This window comes from Bombina bombina, chromosome 10 (genome assembly GCF_027579735.1).
Source record: "Bombina bombina isolate aBomBom1 chromosome 10, aBomBom1.pri, whole genome shotgun sequence".
NCBI lineage: Eukaryota > Metazoa > Chordata > Amphibia > Anura > Bombinatoridae > Bombina > Bombina bombina.
The window spans coordinates 190,539,579-190,565,002 of NC_069508.1; the positions used below are offsets into that span (position 1 = coordinate 190,539,579).

General features: G+C 39.2%; 1 protein-coding gene across 1 annotated transcript in view; it reads left to right on the plus strand.

Annotated features, from left to right (window-relative positions):
* The window catches only part of HYI (hydroxypyruvate isomerase (putative)), a 48,961-nt gene that overhangs the window by 20,776 nt on the left and 2,761 nt on the right, over positions 1 to 25,424 (plus strand). The window contains exons 5-7 of the mRNA XM_053694070.1: positions 3,120 to 3,169; positions 3,415 to 3,484; positions 5,340 to 5,474. Of these exons, the coding sequence (XP_053550045.1) occupies positions 3,120 to 3,169; positions 3,415 to 3,484; positions 5,340 to 5,474 (255 nt within the window). The remainder of the gene's footprint in view (positions 1 to 3,119; positions 3,170 to 3,414; positions 3,485 to 5,339; positions 5,475 to 25,424) is intronic.

Sequence of the window (25,424 nt, forward strand, 5' to 3'; positions counted from 1 at the left end):
GCGGTACCACAGTGTTTGCCCCGAATCTCGGTCAGTTCCTATTTTCAGCTGACACAAGCTGACCTCCAGTCCGTTAGTAGAAATCATCTTCCCGGTGAGTTGCGTAAAGGATCGATCCTGGGTAGGTGGGGGCTTCTCAGTGAAGGTGCGCTTCAAGGCTAGGCCTCCACTTCGTGCAGAGGGAACATGTCTAATTGAGGTCATAAGCACAGACTCCACTATGCGGCAGTTCACACCAGTCGGCATGTCCCCATGAGGCTGAATCGTAAAACCCAGATGTGAAGAGAGAGCCGTGGGGGACATGTCGGCACGTACGCGCGCCATATCAGCATGTAATGGCTCTTTAGGCTCTAGGTCGGCATCCAAAGGCAGTGGACGAACGGATTCTAGAGTCTGTTCTAATGCCCCATAGTCTTGGCTCACCATAAGACCAACAACGGGAATCCCCGGGTTTTCTTGTAGCGGCGGTCTAAATGAGGACCATAACTCCTCGCTCGGTTCCAGGTTAGGTCTCATAGCTTCATGTCTCTGCGGCAGCGTGAGGGCAGCTAAGAAATCCATGAGGTCTTCTTTCATACTCCGGTAATGTCGTTCCAGACTTTGTTGTGCTTTCTGTTCCCAAATTTTCAATGCTTCCATGTCGGCAGATCAAATTGGCTGTAGGCTTTTATGAAACCTCTCCACGTGGCACTGTCTAGGATATGGAATCAGATCCAGACTTTCAAGATAATCTATCGATAGTTTCCATATGTTAAGGATAGGTAAAAGTTGTCTTCTGCTAGTTCACTATACAAATTTAAATCTTTCATATATACATTAAACCATGTAAATATATTAGAGAGCCAGGAGCTTCATCAAAACACGTCCTGTCTCCTCAACAGTTGGCTCCGCCCCCCATATTAATATACTTTTAACCTTGTATCTAAGCCTTTTTTGACAGCCCCTGATCACATGACTTTTTATTTATTATCTATTGACTTACATGTAGCCAATTAGTGTTGTGTTGTGCAGATCCCAATGTTATCTATATGACACACCTGAACTAGCAGTGTATAACTGTGAAAAACTGTCAAAATGCACTGAGATAAGAGGCAGTTTAACTCTTTAGAAATGAGCATATTATCTTTCAACAAAGAATACCAATTTAACAAGGCAAATTTGATGATAAAAGTAAATAGGAAAGTTATTTAAAATGACATGCCCTATCTGAATCCTGAAAGTTAAGTTTTAACTTTAAGACACCACTAGCTTATGTGTGTAATATAGGTAACATTGTGCTTACTCCCATGGAGTTATTTAAGAGACAGCTCTGATTGGCTAAAATACAAGTCTGTCAAAAGAACTGAGATAAGGGGGCCGTCTGCAGAGGCTTAGATACAAGGTAATTACAGAGGTAAAAAGTGTATTAATATAACAGTGTTGGTTATGCAAAACTGGGGAATAGGTAATAAAGGGATTATCTATCTTTTTAAACCATAACAATTTTGATGTAGACTGTCCCTTTAATATCCACATTCTGATGGCAACATAGCCAAAGAAACAATGTCTGTGCCGGGCTTGCTCTTAGTGTACATTATACAGAATGCGTATCCCTATTTCTGGCATAATAAGATTTGCATTCAGATTCTTCGTGAGGATCAGAATGTGGAAGTAGGTAGCCGATTGTGCCGTTTGGATCTTTTTCATAGCCGGATTCATTCAAGTGAAAGATATTAGTCTGGTGATCAATCCAGCTACAAAAAGGTCTGAATGGCCCGAACGGCCGCCTACTTCTACATTCAAATCCTCACAAGGTATCTGAATCCACATCTCTTACCTATTCTCTTTGGAATAGAATCTCTAATTGTTTTACTGATGAACAACAAACCTAGATCCAGTAGATCTTGAAGACTTCGTCTTTCACATGGTGCTTTGGAACCTGAGAAATGGAGAAAAAAACTCTGAGTAGGAAACCAGTGAAAACCAATGCAATAAAGTTGTTTTCCAGGTTCACTCATGGATCAGAAGGTTCTAAATGGTTCCCTAAAGGATGGAATTGTACAGGAATAACTGAATAAACCTTTTAGAGTCAGCCTTCCAACACGTTCCCAGCAATGATGTGCATTTACATTCATTCAAATAAAAAATCACCAATTTGCTGTATTCTATGCATTTGTTTAAAAAGGTAACCCATTTAACAAATACATGAAGGAAACAATGATTTAATTTGTTCAGGTTGTTAAAACTGTTACTCTAAAAGTGGAAAGGCTTTCATGCGGGGGGGGGGGGATAACATTTCAAAGTTACACTATTTAGGCTGGAAAGGTTTCAGAAGTTCAAATTTACACTATTCAGTAACTATATCCAGCATTGTCATTTGATTGATTCCTACGCCTATGTTATGACAACAAGTATGTAAGATTTACTTTTGTTCTTGGTCAATTCTGGCCACATAAAAACGTACATTTAAAAAAATTCTGCTAGTTCTGGCATGTAGCAGTAGCCTAAGCTACTACTTTAACTTTTTGTAAAATACGTTTAAGCTGCTGTTCAGCTGCTCTTCTGCTGTCCTGAAGACGTTCCCCATAGGAAATAAGGGATTAACACATTTCTTATTGTAAAAGTGCAACACACTAAGATCTGAATTTCCACAAGTGTGTTGCACTTTCACAAGAAGGAATATGTTGGAGTATATTTGGGAAGGAGAGGTGCCCTGAAGACTTTCTGGGAGATTTCTACCTACTCAAAAGAGGCTCGAAGTGGTTTACTCCAAAAGTGCCTAAACACTGCGTCACCAGTACAGAGAAACGATAATCAATAAGGTATCTCAGTGCTACGTATTGGAGTCACGCACTCGTACGACGCAGCCAGAGATAATTGGTTTGTAATAAAATGAATAAACTATTTGCCATGCATAGGACTGGCAATGCACTGTAGCTACCCATCAACATATCCCTGTTTATAGTTTGTGAAACATATCTTGATTTGTTGTGATGGATTTTATAAGAGATTATTTTATTAGGACACAGATTTAGAAATCATGCAAACAAGTGTATTTTATCATTGAAGGAACTGTGTATCAGAGATCAGAGGAATTCTCAGAGCTCATAAAGTTGTAACTGCATATTCTTTGTTTTTAGCTGCTTCAATACTTGAAAAAGTGGGAATGTCTAATCTGAAGCTGCAAATGGTGAGTAGCAAGGAAGACGTTATCATATGTGACAAGTCTGATACCTGTTACCCTTTATATACAACATCAAACGCAGCTACGGCAAATCAAACTGACAAATGAGAAATATTTGTCTTTTGTGCTACAAAATTAATTAGTTTGCATAAAATCTTATTTGTTTTCCAGTAGAAAAGTTTTCTTCTGCTTCAGTTACTTTTCATCATTGTTGCAGTCTTTGAGTTTACATTATGTTTTTATGCGTTCAGGACCTCTATCACTGGCAGATCATGGACGGAAACCTTACGAGGAATATTCAAACCTACCTTCCTTTAATTGGTGAGCCTGTGAAACGGGTTGTGCACTGTAATGTTATTTATATATAATATCTGTATAAAACACACTGGTATTAAAATAGCGCGGCAGGAAAAAAAGTACCAATCTACTCAGTGTTAATTATAGTTAAAAATCCCAGCACTGTATTCTATATATAATATATATCTATATATAAATTTATATTTGGGATAGCACCTCAATGTTATTAAAATATAAACAGTACATTTGATGCGTTAAATGCTCGGGATAATGGACTCCCCTCCAGAAATAGAAGTCTAAAATATTATATATCAATATTGGATATCCCCGCACTTCAAAACAATAAATATGAAACAGATACTGCTAAAGAAATATGCACCACAAAGCAATAAATATAAGCAGGTTATATAATGCAAGAAAAAGTGAACAATTTTATATAACCAAAGTACACACAGAAAGTGATGCATCAATCATAAAATACACAGACTGGGCGTCCCCACTCTAAATAAAATCATAGGGGCCGAATTATCAAGCTCCGAAGGAAGCTTGATGCCCCTGTTTTGGAAACAGCAGTTATGAAGCAGCGGTCTAAAGGCCGCTACTCCATAACTTGTCCGCCGGCTCTGAGGCTGCGGACAGAAATCTGCACGATCCTTTACGATCGGGCTAATTTACACCCCCTGCTAGCGGCCGATTGGCTGCGAATCTGCAGGGGGCGGCATTGCACAAGCAGTTCACAAGAACTCCTTGTGCAATGATAAATGCCGACAGCGTATGCTGTCGGCATTTATCGTTGTGCGGCAGGTATGATACGCTACATCATATCATGTCCACTCGCACTTTCATAAATAGCCCCCATAGACTGTAATGTTGTCTTTTTCTATGGAAATACAGAAATGTAAGTTATGTCCTTAGCAAGATACAAATCTATAAAGGTAAAATTCAGATTATGGTTGCAGGCAACCAGTATTTGGCTCTTTTTGGCGCTGTATTTATTTGTGTCAACGTGCAAAACACAAATATCTGTGAAATCCACATCATATGCCACATACAAAAAAATACACAATACCTACTGCTCAGCACTTGTACTGGGAGATCCAGATAAAGATTATCCTTTGTATGTTTATGTAAGTACTGCCACTGTGTATTGTACCACTTCATTAAATGTTTGTGCTTTATAAATAATAAATACAAATAATAATAATAATAAAAAGCTTTGCAGAAGCAAATTTCCTCCTTTAGGAGGTCAATGCTTTGTGCGCTCAGTAATTCTCTTTTTAGAGCCTGGGATTTTTCATTTGTATTATATATATATTTTTAACTTTACAGCATCTATTTTTATTTAAAAATAGATGTGATATAAATTCCATGCAAAATATAAAATGTTCATTTTTTTGTTTATGATTAACAGATATTAAATAGCTGCTGGTAATTACCAGAGTATTAAAGCTTGTGTTTTGTTCTAGAATAAAAAAATAAATACAACCATATTTTTAGTATGTGCCCTGTTGATTGCCAGCGGGACTTGGCTTGGACAAACTACATGGCAGTTCTTTTACAGGGATTTTAAATATTTTCTTTATGAGTAATCCAGTTTAAGTGCGGGAAGTGAAAATGTGCTGAATATCACCATGTAGGGAACTGTGCTAATTTACAAATGACGAATACTTTTCCTTAAGCAAAATCTGTTAAAAATGCTTAGGTCAGGTAAAACCGCCTTGTTATATCTTAATTGGAAACTGATTTATTCATGTTAGTTATTACATTAGTATTCTTCCTATAATATCATCATACTTAATCTCTGAAGGAGGTGCAATATTATGGTAGAACTGTCTTGGAGCCCAGTGAAAAACAAGTGGTTACCCTTTTCTGTTTGCAGGTCATGTTCAGATAGCACAAGTCCCTCATCGCAATGAGCCAGACAGTCACGGGGAGCTGAACTACAAGTATTTGCTTAACCTACTTCAGAGCCTTGGATACCAAGGTTATGTAGGCTGTGAATACAAACCTCAAGGTGAGAATGGTTAACCTGTCTTGTCAGCTGATCTTCTTGGCAAAAGCCATTCATTATTATTCAGTGATCTCTACAGCTGGGTGGTGTTATGAAGTAGTCAGGTGGCAGCATTGTAATACTTTACAATATTATAGCACTTTCTATTATTTATAAGTGCTACTTAAAGGGACCGTCAAATCAAAATTGAACTTCCATGATTCAGATAGGGCATGTCATTTTAAACTACTTTCCAATTTCCTTTTATCATCAAATTAACTTTGTCTTCTTGGTATTCTTTGTTCAAATTTAAACCTATCTCATATGGTAATTTCTAAGCCTTTGAAGGCCGCCTATTATCTCAGTGCATTTTAAAAGTTATTTACAGTTAGACTCCCGTCAGCACTGATTGGCTAAAATGCAAGTCTGTCAAAAGAACTGAGATAAGGAGGCAGTCAGAAGAGGCTTAGATACAAGGTAGTCACAGAGGTAAAAAGTATATTATTATAACAGTGTTGGTTATGCAAAACTGGGGAATGGGTAATAAAGGGATTATCTATCTTTTTAAACAATAAAACATTTGAAGTAGACTGTCCCTTTAAGCTATCCAAAGCACAAAGTAATTGCATAATTTAACATAAATTGATTCAGTGATAATTTGTGCAAAAAAACATTAAAATAATTTAATATTGGATCTTGTAATGGAGATTTATGTTTGTTTATTCAAGAAATGTATTTTATTTCTTTTTTTTTTTTTCTCTTCTGATACCGTAATAATGTATAAACATTCTTGTTGTTTAATAAAAAAAAAACTATTTAATATTGGCTAATTTTAAGCTTAAAGGCACATGAAACCCAATTTTTTTTCTTTCATGATTCAGACAGAGCATTCAGCTGTAAACAGTGTTCTAATTTACTTCTATTATCACATTTCTTTGTTCTCTTGGTGTCTTTTGTTGAAAGGCAGAGGCGTATGCTTAGGAATGTGCACGTGTCTGCTGCACTATATGGCAGCAGTTTTGCAAGAATGTTATACATTAACAAGAGCACTAGAGGGCAGCACTATTTCCTGCCATGTAGTGTTCCAGCTACCTACCTAGGTATCTCTTCAAAAACTTAAATTATGCTTACCTGATAATTTTCTTTTTTTTCAGATGGAAAGAGTCCACAGCTGCATTCATTACTTTTGGGAATTCCGAACCTGGCCACCAGGAGGAGGCAAAGACACCCCAGCCAAAGGCTTTAATACCCCTCCCACTCCCTCTCATCCCCCAGTCATTCTGCCGAGGAACAAGGAATAGTAGAAGAAATATCTGAGAAAAGGTGCCAGAAGATTAAAAACAAAACAAAACAAAAACAGATGCCCCACAGAAAAACAAGGACGGGGAGCTGTGGACTCTTTCCATCTGAAGAAAAGAAAATTATCAGGTTAGCATAATTTAAGTTTTTCTTCATAAATGGAAAGAGTCCACAGCTGCATTCATTACTTTTGGGAAATCAATACCCAAGATATAGAGGACACTGAATGCTAAAATGGGAGGGTTCAAAAGGCGGCCCATTCTGAGGACACCAGGCCTACAATCCCTACCCACAAAAAACCTGCTTCGTCCGAAGCCGAGGAAACTTTGAAAAAGGAAAAGGCCCTAAGGACACTGACCCACAGACAGTCCATAAGCCTTGCTAGAGACCGCAGAAATAGACTCAACTGAGCCAACACACCTTCAGGAAACACCGTCGCCCAGCAGTCGGTCCCCAACAACACACCCCTTACTAGAGAAAGGGATCAACTACCAAAAACTCCCAAAAGGGAGAAGACATGGAAGAAAAAAATCAAGGATTCCCGAAAAGACCCTAAATAGGGTGCAACATGTTCCAATGTAAAAATATGGAACCCCCGAGAACCGAGTCAAGCTCCCAGAGACCATAACCGTTCTCAAGAAACAAAGTAGGCAACGCCCAGACCCCAGATAGTACAGAAACCACAAGGTTAAGACCGGGAATCTGAAAACAGAGAAGAAAACTTCTCCTAAATACAGTGCAACCGCACCCTAAAAACAACTGAAGACAGGGTTCTCAAGTCGCAGGATAACTCAGAATATTGAAATATTCAGAAAACAGAACACGTGCCGCAAACCCAGATAAGCGAACACCTGAGACAAAACCACACGCCACAGTCATACCAGGATGAAAACAGCATACTTGCAGGCAAGTAAAGAACAGCTGAAGATAGATATCAAAGACGAAACCGTCAGACTGCTAAACATCCATTAAGCAGTGGGCTCATCACGGGCTATCCAAAGGCTGCCAGTACTTCTCACATATCCTGAACACGGAGAAAGCACAGAACCTCAAGAAGGCTCACCGATCTTCAAATGACCCGAGGACGAACAACGGATCTCAGATCCTGCTCCAACTCCGGACCAACCCAAGCGACAGGCAGGTCTGAAAAACAGGGGAACAGAAAGGACCCCAATCACCAGCCCCCAGGGAAGGATGGAATGGGGTGAACTCAGCCACCCCAGCAGAGCTCGGTGCCAACCCAAAAGCTCCTTCAATAGGTACTCCCAAGGATAACCTCATAGGAGATGAACATAGAAAAATGCAGTAGATCCGTAAGAAGACCTAGCACAACCCTCTATGACAGTCTAAACATGGAGACTTCAATCTCTGCATATGGAACAAAACCCCAGAAGAGCTTACTGCTCTCCTTTAGAGAATAAAACACCTGTTCCAACCTCCTGCACACAGTACAGGATAACAACCCTCCAGAGAGAGGAAAAAACCCCCTCCAAACTACCCCCCCCCCCCAAGGGAAGAGCATATATAAGAATAGCGCACATGCTCACAAAACATGAGCCCTAGTCTGATAAAAACAAAAGCCAAATGAAAATCATCCAGACGTCCTGATGAACATAAAATAACTCCCCCTGAATGGGAGCATACATCGTTCAAAGGACAAGGCAAACCATAAGAGCGTTAAGAAACAGAAAACCTGGCCAAGCTGCAAGCAGGCTCAACAAGCCAGTCCTTAGGCCATAGCCTATATTCCCTGGAAAAAAACAGCCATGAGATCATAAGCTTCCGGATATCCAGAAGGATCCCAAACAAAAACTATAGGTCCAAGCCCCAGAATTGTTTAAAACAAATAACACCCCAGGGAACACAATATACCCCATCTGAAAGAATCAGACCTCACAGGGGAATAATATAATATAATAACCTAGAGAACGGGACAAGACTCACTCATAAATCCCAACCCAAAAGGAAGAGAACCTTGCAGGAGTCCAACACTCCAAAAAGGAGCCAAGGCACGACAGACTCTAGAACTAAGGGAGAACACAGAGGACAAAGTCACCCGAAGAGCAAGTAGAACAAAAGCCAGTCTCCATATCTCCTCAGAGTACGTAACCAGAGGACCACACCCAAGGAAAAAGAATGCAGAGCATCCCAAACCCCAGGTAGAAAAAAAACCCCTAAGCAAAGCTCGGAGAAGGAGACAACACAGCCTAGTGTCCAAGACATGAAAGCGCACCAGTCTATAACAAAAGGCACAGCATACCTTTGCCAGAGCAAAAGACGACCCCGGCCCGAAGGTTGACCCCCTGAAGCCTCAGGGACAGTTGTTCTCTCGGAAAGCTGAACAGGACCAGGCCATCCCATGCCTGAGGAGCCCCAGTTAACGGAACATGTACAATATTGTAAGCACACTTCTATGAGTTACAGATGCGCTAGCGCCATAATTATGGACATGCAGAACCGTGCCATAACCTTCGGAGGGAACAAACCACCTTCCAGAGAAGGATAAGCAAAATCTGGGTTACCTGCATGCGTAGTAAGAGATGGTGGTAGGGAACTCGCCTATCGGGGAACAGAATCCCCAGAGGGGGACGGGTCAGTGGCCCCTCGATTCACCGATACCAAGGAATTGAGCACTCTAAAACGACATTCGGAACATAACTGATAGGCATGTATCATTCGGGCCAATTCAGATTCTTCACAAGAAGCAGAATCTGAACTAGAGTCGTCCGTCTCCACAATATCAGAATCCTCCATAACTGGGATATTAAATACAAAAAAACGGACCAAATAAGAAAATTTAAACGGCACCTGACACCCACAATGGCTCGGGCACTCACCACCTCCTATGAACCAGACACCGTAAAAATCATGTATATCACCTTTTATACCCATAAGTGCTGGTGATATACATGATTTTTCCAGTGACTGAGAGGAGTTGCAGTTTTTCCTCTACACCGTGCACATTTCAGTGGTGCTGTATTCACACATGATATTGATGAACCAGACACCAGCGGACCAGAAATCTTCCGTCACCACACGGTCAGGAATATGGAAATGGAGAGCCAAAACGTGACCACGCCTGGTCACCAGGTGACCATACAGTCCAGAAAAAGTGCGCCAGACCGTAAAGGCTGCGCCATTTCCAAAGGCCGTTATGTTCCACAAAGCCATGAGCCTAAGTAACACTACACATAAGCAGATTGAATCACATAACAAACATGATTAACCCCCTTCAGGAGATATTAACCCTTGATTCCAAGATACAAAAGGAGTCTCACTGAGACCTTGAGTTATAGTTAGTCCCGAAGGGTGGTAGCCTCTCGGGAAAACATTTGCATTACAATACAATCATGACGAAAGTAAAATTAAACGATCTTACCGGAATCTATGCCGTGGAACAGGAACACGGCCCTTCAAGTGTGACAGATAGTAGCATCGCTTCTGCCATGGACTTGAGAGAAGAAAGCAGGCAGCAAAACGCATCAACGCTGATTGCTTGTGGAGCTGTTAATATGAGTCGCAATGGTTTCGCAGAAAGACTCTCTCTGCATGTCCGGACTCTAACTTTCACCCATGCTTTTATTATTATTATTATCAGGTATTTGTAGAGCGCCAACAGGTTCCGCAGCGCTATGAACATGGGTGGTATATACAAAACGATTACAAGGATCAAATGTGTGAAAGGTCCTGCCGAGAGTTGCACTGTTGTAGTCGGCTCTTATAAAGGTGAACTACTAACAGCTGGGCTCACTAAGAGACGGACAGGATTACTTAAAACTCCAGTCCCATGCCGAAGAGTACTATCCTCCATAAGAGACTATCGAAAACTTCTGACACTTCTCGGCCAACCACCTGGGATGAAAGGCAAAGAATGACTGGGGGATGAGGGGAGTGGGAGGGGTATTTAAGCCTGGGGTGTCTTTGCCTTTTCCTGATGGCTAGGTTCTGAATTCCCAAAAGTAATGAATGCAGCTGTGGACTCTTTCCATTTATGAAGGAAAAAGAATACCATAGGAACAAAGCAAATTTGTTAATATAAGTAAATTGCAAACTTTTTAAAAAAATTGTATGCTCTCTAAATCACAAGACATTTTTTGAGTTTCATATCCCTTTGATATTGGCTTAAATTGTAGCCAGGTGGTGCGCCCATTTAATAGGTCCTGAGGAGAATAATATTATTATGTTTAAAGAGACAGTAAAGTAAAAAACTGACCATGCAATTTAGAAACATTTTCCAGGTTACCTAGATTATCAAATTTGCTTTGATCACTTGATATTCTTTGTTCATGGGTGAACTAATGCAGGCACCAAGTGAGCATAAATCTTTAACACTATTCACAATACCACTTTGTACTTTTCAACACTTTAAGAACTAGTGTCGTTTACACATAAAAGAATAAAAAAATATTTTCAGCGTTGACTTCCTGTGCATATTATTAGCTTACCTGATTGGTTCAGATGCTGTGAGAATGTCATAAAAAGAGGCAGGAATGAAAAACACCCTAAGAACCACACAGGTCTTGAAACCACCTGAATGTATTTGTGTGTGTATATATGTGTATGTATGTATATATATATATATATATATATATATATATATATATATATATATATATAAACACACAGTATATATATATATATATATATGTATATACACACACACAGTATATATATATATACACACACTCACAGTATATATATATATATATATATATATATATATATATATATATATACATACACGCAGTATATATATATATATATATATATATACACATACATACACACACACTCAGTATATATATATATATATATATATATATATATATATATATATATATATATATGTATGAACAGGGTACTTAAAGTGACATTCTGTAGTATAAAACAAAATGCACTACTTTGATAGAACACTTCATTTGTGAAGAAATTCCCTTGTTTTACTGGGTGTTCAGTTCCTTAAAGGGACAGTCTACACCAGAATTTTTATTGTTTTAAAAGATAGATAATCCCTTTATTACCCATTCCCCAGTTTTGCATAACCAACACAGTTTTATTAATATACTTTTAACCTCTGTGATTATCTTGTATCTAAGCCTCTTCAAACTGCCCTTTTTTTCAGTTCTTTTGACAGACTTGCAGTCTAGCCAATCAGTGCCTGCTCCCAGATAACTTCACGTGCACAAGCACAGTGTTATCTATATGAAATATGTGAACTAACACCCTCTAGTGGTGAAAAACTGTTAAAATGCATTCTGAAAAGAGGTGGCCTTCAAGGTCTAAGAAATTAGCATATGAACCTCCTAGGTTAAGCTTTCAACTAAGAATACCAAGAGAACAAAGCAAAATTGGTGATAAAAGTAAATTGGAAAATTGTTTAAAATTACATGCTCTATCTGAATCATGAAAGTTTATTTTGGCCTAGACTGTCCCTTTATGAAGCGTTAAATATAGTCAGAGACACTCCTGGAGCAGCCAAAACTACAGCAAATGAGGATGCCACCAGTAATTGGGGTATACGCACGTATGCCTGACTTTCATTTGCTCACCAGCCGTATCCTCATCATGAGTGTTTCAGGATTTAGTATAATATTTGACCCCAACGCAAGGGTGAAAAAAACAGTATAACCAAAGAAACTTGATTAGAAACACAATGCGATAAAGAAATAGAACATGTTTTACGTATATACCTGCTGAAATGGTCCTTAACCAGTTAAAGCGGGGCAGAACTATTTCCTAAGCCTTTGGGACTCTATAAGAAAGAACAGAATTTGGGATGCACCACTGAACACTGCTGAATCCGAACAGCTAAGAAAAATGCTTTGAGTAGCACAGAACAGGAACATAAAACACTTTGAGACTGTAATATAAAAGGTTTCATTAGGGGTAGCAAATCAACTTTACAATATCATTTAATTATTTATCACGGTGGATTTGATTGGAATCAAATTGACTTAAAACATGATTTAAATCACAATGTAAATCACTAGTCAGTAAGACCAATTTAAATCATGGTTTTCATTTTTAGAATAATAACTTTTCAGTATATTTTTCAGTTATATCAGCCCATTACCGATTTGTTTATATATATAATTAGATATGCATAGCTAGATCAGTGAAATAAATTAAATTATTGGTAAGTGAACGATCTCCAGTTTAATAATAGGTTAAATATTCATATTTATACATTTTTCAGCTGTACTTTATTGGGATACAAATATTGATTACCCTAATAAAAACAATGTATAAAGGGACAATAAGTCAAAATTAAACTTTCATGATTCGGATAGAGCATGAAATTTTAAACAACTTTCCAATTTACGTCTGTTATCAAATTTGCTTCGTTCTCTTGGTATCTTTTATTGAAGAGTAAAACTAGTCCAGCTCATAAGTGCTCAGGAGTGTGCACGTGTCTTTAGTACGCTATGGCAGCAGTGTTTTGCAACATTTTTTGTAGCTTTGTTATACAACTTTGCAAAACACTGCTCACAATTGCTTGTCTTGCCCCCCCCCCTTCTGTCTCAGTGAACAAGCACAGTGAAAAAGGTGCTCTATATATACAGTCATATGCAAAAGTTTAGGCACCCCAGACAATTTCCATGATTTTAATTTATAAATAATTGGGTGTTTGGATCAGCAATTTCATTTTGATCTATCAAATAACTGAAGGACACAGTAATATTTCAGTAGTGAAATGGGTTTTATTGGATTAACAGAAAATGTGTAATATGCATCAAAACAAAATTAGACAAGTGCATAAATTTGGGCACCCCAACTGAAATATTGCATCAATATTTAGTAGAGCCTCCTTTAGCAGAAATAACAGCATCTAGACGCTTCCTATAGCCTGTAATGAGTGTCTGGATTCTGGATGAAGGTATATTGGACCATTCCTCCTTGCAAAACCTCTCCAGTTCAGCAGTTATGTTTGATGGTTGTCGAGCATGGACAGCCCTCTTCAAATCACCCCACAGATTTTCAATGATATTTAGGTCTGGGGACTGGGATGCCCATTCCAGAACATTGTACTTGTTCCTCTGCATAAATGCCAGATTAGATTTTGAGCAGTGCTTTGGGTCGTTGTCTTGTTGAAATATCCAGCTCCGGCGTAACTTCAACTTTGTGACTGATTCCTCAACATTATTCTCAAGTATCTGCTGATATTGAGTGGAATCCATGCGACCCTCAACTTTAACAAGATTCCCAGTACCGGCACTGGCCCCACAGCCCCACAGCATGATGGAACATCCACCAAATTTTACTGTGGCTAGCAAGTGTTTGTCTTGGAATGCTGTGTTCTTTTGCCGCCATGCATAACGCCCCTTGTTATGACCAAATAACTCAATCTTTGTTTCATCAGTCTACAGCACCTTCTTCCAAAATGAAGCAGGCTTGTCCAAATGTGCGTTTGCATACCTCAAGCGACTCTGTTTGTGGCGTGTGTGCAGAAAAAGCTTCTTACGCATCACTCTCCCATACGCTGAATTGTTGAACGATGCACAGTGACACCATCTGCAGCAAGATGATGTTGTCGGTCTTTGGAGGTGGTCTGTGGGCTGTTTTTGACTGTTCTCACCATCCTTTGCCTTTGCCTCTCCGATATTTTACTTCTGGCCTTAACAAGAACTGTGCCTGTGGTCTTCCATTTCCTCACTATGTTCCTCACAGTTGACACTAACAGCTTAAATCTCTGCAATAGCTTTTTGTAGCCTTCCCCTAAAACATATTGTTGAACAATCTTTGTTTTCAGGTCATTTGAGAGTTGTTTTGAGGCCCCCATGTTGCCATTCTTCAGAGGAGAGTCAAAGAGAACAACAACTTGCAATTGGACACCTTAAATACCTTTTCTCATGATCGGATGCACCTGTCTATGAAGTTCAAGGCTTAATGGGCTCGTTTTGATGCATATTGCACATTTTCTGTTAATCCGATAAACCTCATTTCACTACTGAAATATTACTGTGTCCTTCAGTTATTTGATAGATCAAAATGAAATTGCTGATTCAAACACCCAATTATTTATAAATGAAAATCATGGAAATTGTCAGGGGTGCCTAAACTTTTGCATATGAATGCATATGAATGTATATATATATATATATATATATATATATATATATATTTATATATATATATATATATATATATATTGTGTGTGTATATGAAATTATAATACATTTATTTATAAATTTTATCATAATAAAGTGTTTTTTACCCCTTAATTTTATTTTCTGCCCTTGGGTGAGGCGATTTAGCTTACAGTCCAAACATAGCAAATTTTATTTGGCCTATATTTGCTTATATTGTATCAGTTACTTGGAAACAGATATATGGGTATTCCTAAAATCAGCCCACATAATGAATCTATTTGGTAGTATTTTTCTTTAGCTACACTAGTTGTGTAAAAATAGTTATAAAGAAAACTGTAAAAATAAAATCCTATTTGCTATTTTATATACCTATATAGGGTATCACTAGAAAGGTCTGTTTCTTTCTAATGACACAATGAGTCCATGGATCATCTAATTACTATTGGGAATATCACTCCTGCCCAGCAGGAGGCGGCAAAGAGCACCACAGCAAAGCTGATAAATTTGACCTCCCTTTCCTCCAACCCCAGTCATTCTCTTTGTTAGAGCAAGGAAGTGGTAATGTTAGGTGTTAGGAAAAGATTCTTCAAGCAAGATTTTATTATTTTTTCAGCAGTGCAAGATTGTACTGTTTTGTTCTAATGTGTAGCCGTAGTCCATATCAGTTTCTTCAGTAGAGCAGTGGTGGCTTTCAAGCAATGGGAACTTGTGGGGTACAATCCTCACTGCACCTCCCATATATTTATGCTGCCCTAACCATACAAGCCTGAGTAAAATTACTCAGTCTTTGTTTCTATCCACAGGTCCATGTGAGGAAACTGGCCTCTCAAACCTTGTGAGTTGCCGTGCTGCCTGACAGAAGTCTTAAGGTAAGTGCTAACTTTCATTTTTTTGGGACAACACATACAGAGAAAAAGATAGCACTTTCACATTCAAAATAATGGGGGACAAGTCACATTCACCTATGATAGGGGATTATTTATTAAGGGCAACAGAGCAGGCACTGGGGACAAGGAAAATCTGGCTCAGTGATGGTGGTATATTTTTTACTTTACTCCCGACGGCTGTGATGATACTTTTAGCCGATCGGGAGTTTCATGTGGTTACGCTCACAAAGGCGGAGTTAGATACGGCGGCAGTTCCTGTTGCGCGCCTTTTTTCTGGCCCTGACTCGCTTACTGTGTGCTGCATTGAAAATCAGCTGCGTCACAGATTTCTAAATAAAAAGATCAATTTTGTCTGTTTATTGGTGAATAAAGATAGACCAAGAAACCCTGCAAGATGTTACATGTTCTTTATGTTTTGATGCTAATGTAGAACCACCATTCCCTTTCTGTTCCTCATGTATTGGGAGAACTTTACATTACAGGGATAGTCTTTTTCCTGAGTCAACATTGTCTAAGGCGGATACTGTTCAGGAGTCTTCTGACAATGTTCAAGATATGCTGCAGCTTTCTCCTCAAGCGTCCCAAAATTTAGCGTCCATACAACCAGTGCCCTGCGCTTCCTCGATTACTCCACCTAGAGTTACCTTGCAAGACATCGCTTCCCTAATGTCATCAGCGGTATCTGATGCATTGTCTGCTTTTCCCATGCTAGAGGGAAAACGCAAGAGGAAATGTAATCAATCAGTGAATAAGGTTGCTGACACAGTAGTGGCTATTCTGAATGTTCCTCCTCAGAAGCCTGAAGAGGAAGATACTTCGGTAGCATCTGAGGGTGAAATCTCAGACTCAGACAGTGTAATTCCTTTAGCTGATACTGAAGTTGTTTCTTTCAGGTTTAAGCTCGAACACCTCTGTTTGTTACTTAAGGAGGTTTTAGCTACCCTGGACGACTCTGATACTACCGTCGTAGTCAATCCTAAGAAGTCCAGTAAACTAAACTAGTACTTTGACGTGCCTTCCATGGTGGAGGTATTTCCTGTACCAGATAGGGCTACAGAGATTATTGCTAAGGAATGGGAGAGACCGGGTATCCCTTTCTCTCCATCCCCTATATTTAAAAAGATGTTCCCTATAGCAGACTCTATCAAGGAGTCTTGGCAGGCGGTACCCAAGGTGGAAGGGGCAATTTCCACTCTAGCCAAGAGAACAACTATTCCCATAGAGGATAGTTGTTCCTTTAAGGACCCTATAGACAAAAAGTTAGAGGGTTTGCTCAAGAAAATGTATGTACACCAAGGTTTACAATGGCAACATGCGGTCTGTATTGCTACTGTCACTAGTGCGGCAGCATACTGGTTTGATGCGTTGTCTGATTCTATTCGGACAGACACTCCCCTCAAAGAAATCCAGGATAGGATAAAGGCCCTTAAGTTGGCTAACTCCTTTATCACGGATGCTTCCCTTCAGGTTATTAAACTAGGAGCTAAGATTTCTGGTTTTGCCGTACTGGCCCGCAGAGCTTTATGGTTAAAATCTTGGTCTGCAGATGTGTCATCTAAGTCTAAACTTTTGGCGATTCCTTACAAGGGAAAGACCTTGTTTGGGCCGGGTTTGACGGAAATAATTTCTGACATTACGGGAGGAAAGGGCCATTTCCTCCCTCAGGATAAGAGAAATAAACAAAAGGGACGTCAGAGTAATTTTCATTCCTTTCGAAATTTCAAGGGAAAGCCTTCCTCTCCCTCTTCTAAGCAGGAGCAGTCCAAGCCTTCCTGGAGGCCCAATCAGTTTTGGAACAAGGGTAAACAATCCAAAAACCTGCTATTGAATCAAAGACAGCAAGTAGGGCCTGCCCCTGATCAGGGAAAGGATCTTGTGGGGAGCAGACTTTCCTTCTTCGCTCAGGCTTGGGTTTGAGATGTTCAGGATCCCTGGGTGGTGGACATCGTGTCCCAGGGATACAAGCTAGAGTTCAAGATCTTTCCTCCCAGGGGCAGGTTTCTGCTTTCAAGATTATCTGTAGACTAGATAAAAAGAGAGGCGTTCTTACACTGTTTTCGGGACCTCTCCGACCTGGGAGTGATTGTTCCTGTCCCAATGCAGGAACAGGGTCTGGAGTTCTACTCCAATCTGTATGTGGTTCCCAAAAAAAAAGGAACCTTCAGACCAATTTTAGATCTCAAGAGTCTAAACAAGTTCCTCAGAGTACCGTCCTTCAAGATGGAAACTATTCATTCTATTCTTCCTTTGGTTCAAGAGGGTCAGTTTATGATAACGGTAGACTTGAAGGACGTGTACCTGTATCTTCCCATCGACAAATGGAATCCACAGCACCAATTAGGTAAAAGAAAATACCTTTATTTTCACATTACATGCGACGTTTCGGCCTTCACAGCCTTAATCATGCATACAAAACACTTCAGCCTCTGTCCACAGTATATAGGCTGATCAATTAAAACATTAATTACAAACAGATTTGACAAAATGTTTCACACAGAGCAATTACTCCCTCTAGTGTTAGTCATATTTTACTACATCCTATAAAATTTAACTCTCAAGTTACCAAAAATACAATTACTAGAGGAGTTTCCACTGAATGTACAAGTGTCATTAAAAACAAGAAAATATATAGGAACAAGTCTTACTGCAATCTTATATTTCTATAGTAATATTTCTAAAGTATATTACTGACACCTTTTACCAATCTTACTGATAAACTTTACCTATGTGTTTAAGTGAACAAGTGACTTTACCTATGTGTTTAACTAAACCAAAACTAACTAAAAAAAAAAAAAAATTTTTTTTGAAGAAAATATTTTTTTGTTTTGAATTTTTACTGTTACATTTAGAGAAAGACAGAGAAATCTATTTCTCTATTTAACCCTTTAGGGTACATACAATCTAATTTATGGATCCAGTAAGTTTCTTTTTGTTTAAGGATCCTCTCCCTGTCACCCCCTCCTCTTAATGTACCTACATGGTCAATAATCTGCCACCTAATTTGACTTATGTTGTGGCCTGCCTGGATAAAATGATTAGAAACAGGAGCTTCTTTATTACCACATCTCAAGTTGGACTTATGCTGATTAATTCTTTCCCTGCCTTTTCTAGTCGATTCTCCAATGTAAATAAGAGAACACGGGCATTTAATAAGATAGATTACGTAGGATGTCTCACATGTATAATAACCATTAATTTTATATTTATGCCCTGTTCTTGGATGGGAAAATTCTTTCCCTTTTATCATTGCATGGCAATTAGAGCACCCTAGACAGGGATAAGAACCATAAGATTTCTGACCCATATGGCTTTGTTTAAGACTTTTGGAGGGTCCCAAATCATTTTTAATCAGTGTGTCTCTCAAATTTCTAACCCTCTTAAAGGCCATAATGGGATTATTTTGGAATATCTCCATATCTCTATTACAATTTTTAATAATATTCCAATGCTTCCCATCCACAGGGACCATCACAAGTTTATGAGGTTTGCATTTCTAGACAACCAGTTCCAGTTTGTTGCTCTTCCATTCTGCCTTGCCACAGCTCCTAGAATTTTCTCAAAGGTTCTGAGATACCTGTTGGCGGTGCTCCGATTGCGGGGCATTGAAGTGGCGCCTTATCTGGACGACATTCTGGTTCAGGCGCCATCCTTTCAACAAGCAAGATCCCACACAGAAATGTTGTTATCTTTCCTGCGATCTCACAGATGGAAGGTAAATTTGGAAAAGAGTTCCTTAGTCCCATCTACAAGGGTAAATTTCTTTGGAACCATAATAGATTCCTTATCAATGAACATTTTTCTGACAGAAGTCAGGAAATCAAAGATTTTAGATTCTTGCCTAGCGCTTCAGTCCTCTCCTCTGCCATCAGTGGCTCAGTGCATGGAGGTAATCGGTCTGATGGTAGCGGCAATGGACATCATCCCATTTGCCCGTTTTCACCTCGGACCTCTACAGTTAAGCATGCCCAGACAGTGGAACGGAGATCATGTGAATCTGTCTCCGCAATTACAGCTGGAGCAGGAGACAAGGGATTCTCTTCTTTGGTGGTTGTCTCAGGATCATCTCTCCCAGGGAACCTGCTTTTGCAGACCCTCTTGGGTAATTATGACAACAGACGCCAGCCTTCTGGGATGGGGAGCAGTCTGGGGCTTTCTAAAGGCTCAGGGAACATGGACTCGGTCGGAGTCTGTTCTACCCATAAATATTCTGGAGCTAAGAGCAATCTTCAATGCTCTTCTGGCCTGGCCTCAGTTAGCCTCGGCCTGGTTCATCAGGTTCCAGTCGGACAACATAACTTCAGTGGCTTACATCAACCATCAGGGAGGAACTCAGAGTTCCTTGGCCATGACAGAGGTAGCCAAGATAATTCAGTGGACGGAGACCCACAGTTGCTGTCTGTCGGCGATACACATCCCAGGAGTGGACAACTGGGAAGCAGACTTCCTGAGCAGGCAGACCTTTCACCCGGGGGAGTGGGAACTGCATGCGGAAGTGTTTTCCAGCCGGATTCTCAAATGGGGTCAGCCTGAATTGGATCTCATGGCATCTCGGCAGAATGCCAAGCTTCCGTTGTACGGGTCGAGGTCAAGGGACCCCCAGGCTGTACTGATAGACACCCTGGCGGTACCTTGGAATTTCAGTCTCGCATACCTATTTCCTCTGTTCGCTCTTCTACCTCAGGTCATTGCTTGAATCAAGCAGGAGAGGGCATCAGTGATTCTCATTGCACCGGCGTGGCCTCGCAGGATTTGGTATGCAGACCTGGTGGATATGTCATCTCTTCCACCTTGGAGACTTCCGTTGAGAAAGGACCTTCTTCTTCAAGGGCCCTTCCTTCATCCAAATCTAGTTTCTCTGAAGCTGACTGCTTGAACGCTTAATTTTATCCAAGCATGGCTTTTCGGAATGGATCATTGAGACCATGATTCAGGCTCGGAAACATGTGACTAGAAAGATTTACCATAAGATATGGCGTAAATATCTGTATTGGTGTGAATCCAAGGGCTACTCTTGGAGTAGAGTTAGGATTCCTAGAATTCTGTATTTTCTCCAAGAAGGTTTGGAGAAGGGCTTATCGGCAAGTTCCCTAAAGGGTCAAATAGCTGCCTTGTCTATTTTGTTACATAAACATCTGGCGGACATCCCAGACGTGCAATCGTTTTGTCAGGATCAGGCCTGTGTTCAAGCCAGTTACTCCTCCTTGGAGTCTTAATTTAGGGTTTTAAGGTTCTTCAAGGGGCTCCGTTTGAGCCTATGCATTCCTTAGATATTAAGTTGTTATCTTGGAAAGTTTTGTTTCTTGTTGCTATTTCGTCTGCTCATAGAGTGTCAGAGCTCTCCTTACCTTATTTTTCATTCGGATAAGGTAATTTTGCGTACTAAGTTAGGGTTTCTCCCTAAAGTAGTTTCGGATCGGAATATTAATCAGGAGATTATTGTTCCTTCCTTGTGTCCTAATCCTTCTCAAAAAGAAAGGCTTCTGCACAATCTGGACATGGTGCGTGCGTTAAACTTCTATTTGCAGGCGACTAAGGATTTTCATCAGTCTTCTGCTCTGTATCTGGTTTTCTCTGGAAAATGTAAGGGACAGAAAGCTACGACTACTTCTCTTTCTTTGTGGCTGAAGAGTATCATTCACTTTGCCTATGAAACTGCTGGACAACAGCCTCCTGAGAGAGTTACGGCTCATTCTACGAGGGCTGTTTCCTCTTTCTGGGCATTCTGTGGAACAGATTTGCAAGGTTGCAACTTGGTCCTCTCTTCACACTTTTTCAAAATTCTATAAATTTGACACTTTTGCCTCGGCTGAGGCCTCTTTTGGGAGAAAAGTTCTTCAAGCAGTGGTGCCTTCCGTTTAGGTTCCCTGTCTTGATCCTCCCTTATCATCTGTGTACTCTAGCTTGGGTATTGATTCCCAATAGTAATTAGATGTTCCGTGGACTCATCGTGTCATTAGAAAGAAAACAAAATTTATGCTTACCTGATAAATTTCTTTCTATCTTGACACAATGAGTCCACGGTCCGCCCTGTTCTTTTTGGACAGGTTATTGGTATTTTATAAACTTCAGACACCTCTGCACCTTGTTGCTTCCTTTCTCTCCTTTGCTTCAGTCAAATGACTGGGGTTCGAGGGAAGGGAGGTGATATTTAACAGCTTTGCTGTGGTGCTCTTTGCCGCCTCCTGCTGGGCAGAAGTGATATTCCCAATAATAATTAGTTGATCCGTGGACTCATCGTGTCAAGAAATAAATTTATCAGGTAAGCATAAATTTAGTTTTTTATATAAAAACAAACAAAACTTGTATTTATGGGTGCAGTTAACTAGAGATTGGGCAATTAAGGTGAAACCAACAGTGAATACAATAATGACAATACTGTTTATATCCTTTAAACACGGAAACTGAAAAAAAAACCTTAGTCATTGAGGGATTAAAGAACGGACACATATTTGAATGAAATAAAGCAATGTGTCTCTTTTTACCCCTTAGTTACTTACACCTAAATTACGAGTTTTGTCGGTAAAGTCGTGCGAGGCTAACGCTCAGTTTCAGCTCACCTCTCACCTACAAACAACGCTGGTATTACAGGTTTTTTTCAACCCGGCGTTAGCCTCTAAAAAGTGAGCGAAGTGCAAAATTTAGCTCTACATCTCACCTCAATACCAGCGCTGCTTACGGTAGCGGTGAGCTGGCTAAACGTGCTTGTGCACGATTTCCCCATAGGAATCAATGGGGCAGATTCGGCTAAAAAAAAAAAACCTAACACCTGCAAAAAAGCAGCGTTCGGCTCCTAACGCAGCCCCATTGATTCCTATGGGGAAATAAAAGTTATTAACCCCTATTCAGCCAATAGAATGCAAGCTCAATCCTATGGGCTGATTGCATCAGCCAATAGGATTTTTCCTACCTTAATTCCGATTGGCTGATAGAATGCTATCAGCCAATCGGAATTCAAGGGACGCCATCTTGGATGACGTCATGTAAAGGAATCTTCATTCTTCATTTGGATGTTGTTGGAAGTTTTTTGGGGGGCTTTTTTATTTTATTATGGGGATTAGATTAGGTGTAATTAGTTTTAAAATTTTTTAATTATTTTATTATTTTTTGTAATTTAGTGTTTTTTTTCATACTTTAGTTTATTTAATTGTATTTAATTGTAGTTAGTTTAGGTAATTAATTTATTTGTAGTGTAGTGTTAGGTGTAATTGTAACTTAGGTTAGGATTTATTTTACAGGTAAATTTGTCTTTATTTTAACTAGGTAGTTATTAAATAGTTAATAACTATTTAATAACTATTGTACCTAGTTAAAATAAATACAAACTTGCCTGTAAAATTAAAATAAACCCTGAGATAGCTACAATGTAACTATTGGTTATATTGTAGCTAGCTTAGGGTTTATTTTATAGGTATTTAGTTTTAAATAGGAATAATTTATTTAATAATAGTAATTTTATTTAGATTTATTTTAAATTATATTTAAGTTGGGGGGTTAGACTTAGGGTTAGACTTAGGTTTAAGGGTTAATAACTTTAATATAGTGGCGGCGACGTTGTGGGCGGCAGATTAGGGGTTAATAAATGTAGGTAGGTGTTGGCGATGTTAGGGACGGCAGATTAGGGGTTAATTAAAATTTAACTAGTGTTTGTGAGGCGGGAGTACGGCGGTTTAGGGGTTAATACATTTATTATAGTGGCGGCGATCTCCGGTTCGGCAGATTAGGTGTTAAAAATGTTATTATAGTGTTTGCGATGTGGGGGGGGGGGGGCCTCGGTTTAGGGGTTAATAGGTAGTTTATGGGTGTTATTGTACTTTATAGCACTTTAGTTAAGAGTTTTATGTTATGGCGTTAGCCCATAAAACTCTTAACTACTGACTTTTAAATGCAGTAGGAGTCGATAGGAGAGGCTGTACAACTCACTTCTTCCAAGACTCGTAATACCGCCGTTAGGAAAATCCCATTGAAAAGATAGGATACGCAATTGACGTAAGGGGATTTGCGTTATGCTCGAGTCGCGGTAAAAAGTGAGCGGTACACCTGTACCTACCAGACTCGTAATACCAGCGGGCGTTAAAAAGCAGCGTTGGGACCTCTCAACGCTGCTTTTTAAGGCTAACGCAAGACTCGTAATCTAGCCGTTAGTTTGTACATAATGGTCATATAATCTTATAGCTTATTTAACCTTATCTTCCATCATGTATATAAATGCATATTTAAGTTAGTAGTGTGCCTTTAACATCACATATTTAGTAGTGTGCCTTTAACATCACACATTTAAGTTGGTAGTGTGCCTTTAAAATCACATATTTAAGTTGGTAGTGTGCCTTTAACGTCACATATTTAAGTTGGTAGTGTGCCTTTAACATCACATATTTAAGTTGGTAGTGTGCCTTTAACGTCATATATTTAAGTTGGTAGTGTGCCTTTAACATCACATAGTTAAGTTGGTAGTGTGCCTTTAACATCACATAGTTAAGTTGGTAGTGTGCCTTTAACGTCACATATTTAAGTTGGTAGTGTACCTTTAACGTCACATATTTAAGTTGGTAGTGTGCCTTTAACATCACATAGTTAAGTTGGTAGTGTGCCTTTAACATCACATATTTAAGTTGGTAGTGTACCTTTAACGTCACATATTTAAGTTGGTAGTGTGCCTTTAACATCACATAGTTAAGTTGGTAGTGTGTCTTTAACGTCACATATTTAAGTTGGTAGTGTACCTTTAACGTCACATATTTAAGTTGGTAGTGTGCCTTTAACATCACATAGTTAAGTTGGTAGTGTGTCTTTAACGTCACATAGTTAAGTTGGTAGTGTACCTTTAACGTCACATATTTAAGTTGGTAGTGTGCCTTTAACGTCACATAGTTAAGTTGGTAGTGTGCCTTTAACATCACATATTTAAGTTGGTAGTGTGCCTTTAACATCACATAGTTAAGTTGGTAGTGTGCCTTTAACATCACATATTTAAGTTGGTAGTGTGCCTTTAACGTCATATATTTAAGTTAGTAGTGTGCCTTTAACATCACATAGTTAAGTTGGTAGTGTGCCTTTAACATCACATATTTAAGTTAGTAGTGTGCCTTTAACATCACATATTTAAGTTGGTAGTGTGCCTTTAACATCACATATTTAAGTTAGTAGTGTGCCTTTAACATCACATATTTAAGTTGGTAGTGTGCCTTTAACATCACATATTTAAGTTGGTAGTGTGTCTTTAACGTCACATATTTAAGTTGGTAGTGTGCCTTTAACGTCACATAGTTAAGTTGGTAGTGTACCTTTAACATCACATATTTAAGTAAGTTGGTAGTGTACCTTTAACATCACATAGTTAAGTTGGTAGTGTGCCTTTAACGTCACATATTTAAGTTGGTAGTGTGCCTTTAACGTCACATAGTTAAGTTGGTAGTGTACCTTTAACATCACATAGTTAAGTTGGTAGTGTGTCTTTAACATCACATATTTAAGTTGGTAGTGTGCTTTTAACATCACATATTTAAGTTGGTAGTGTGCTTTTAACATCACATATTTAAGTTGGTAGTGTGCCTTTAACATCACATAGTTAAGTTGGTAGTGTGCCTTTAACATCACATAGTTAAGTTGGTAGTGTGTCTTTAACGTCACATATTTAAGTTAGTAGTGTGCCTTTAACGTCACATAGTTAAGTTAGTAGTGTGCCTTTAACGTCACATATT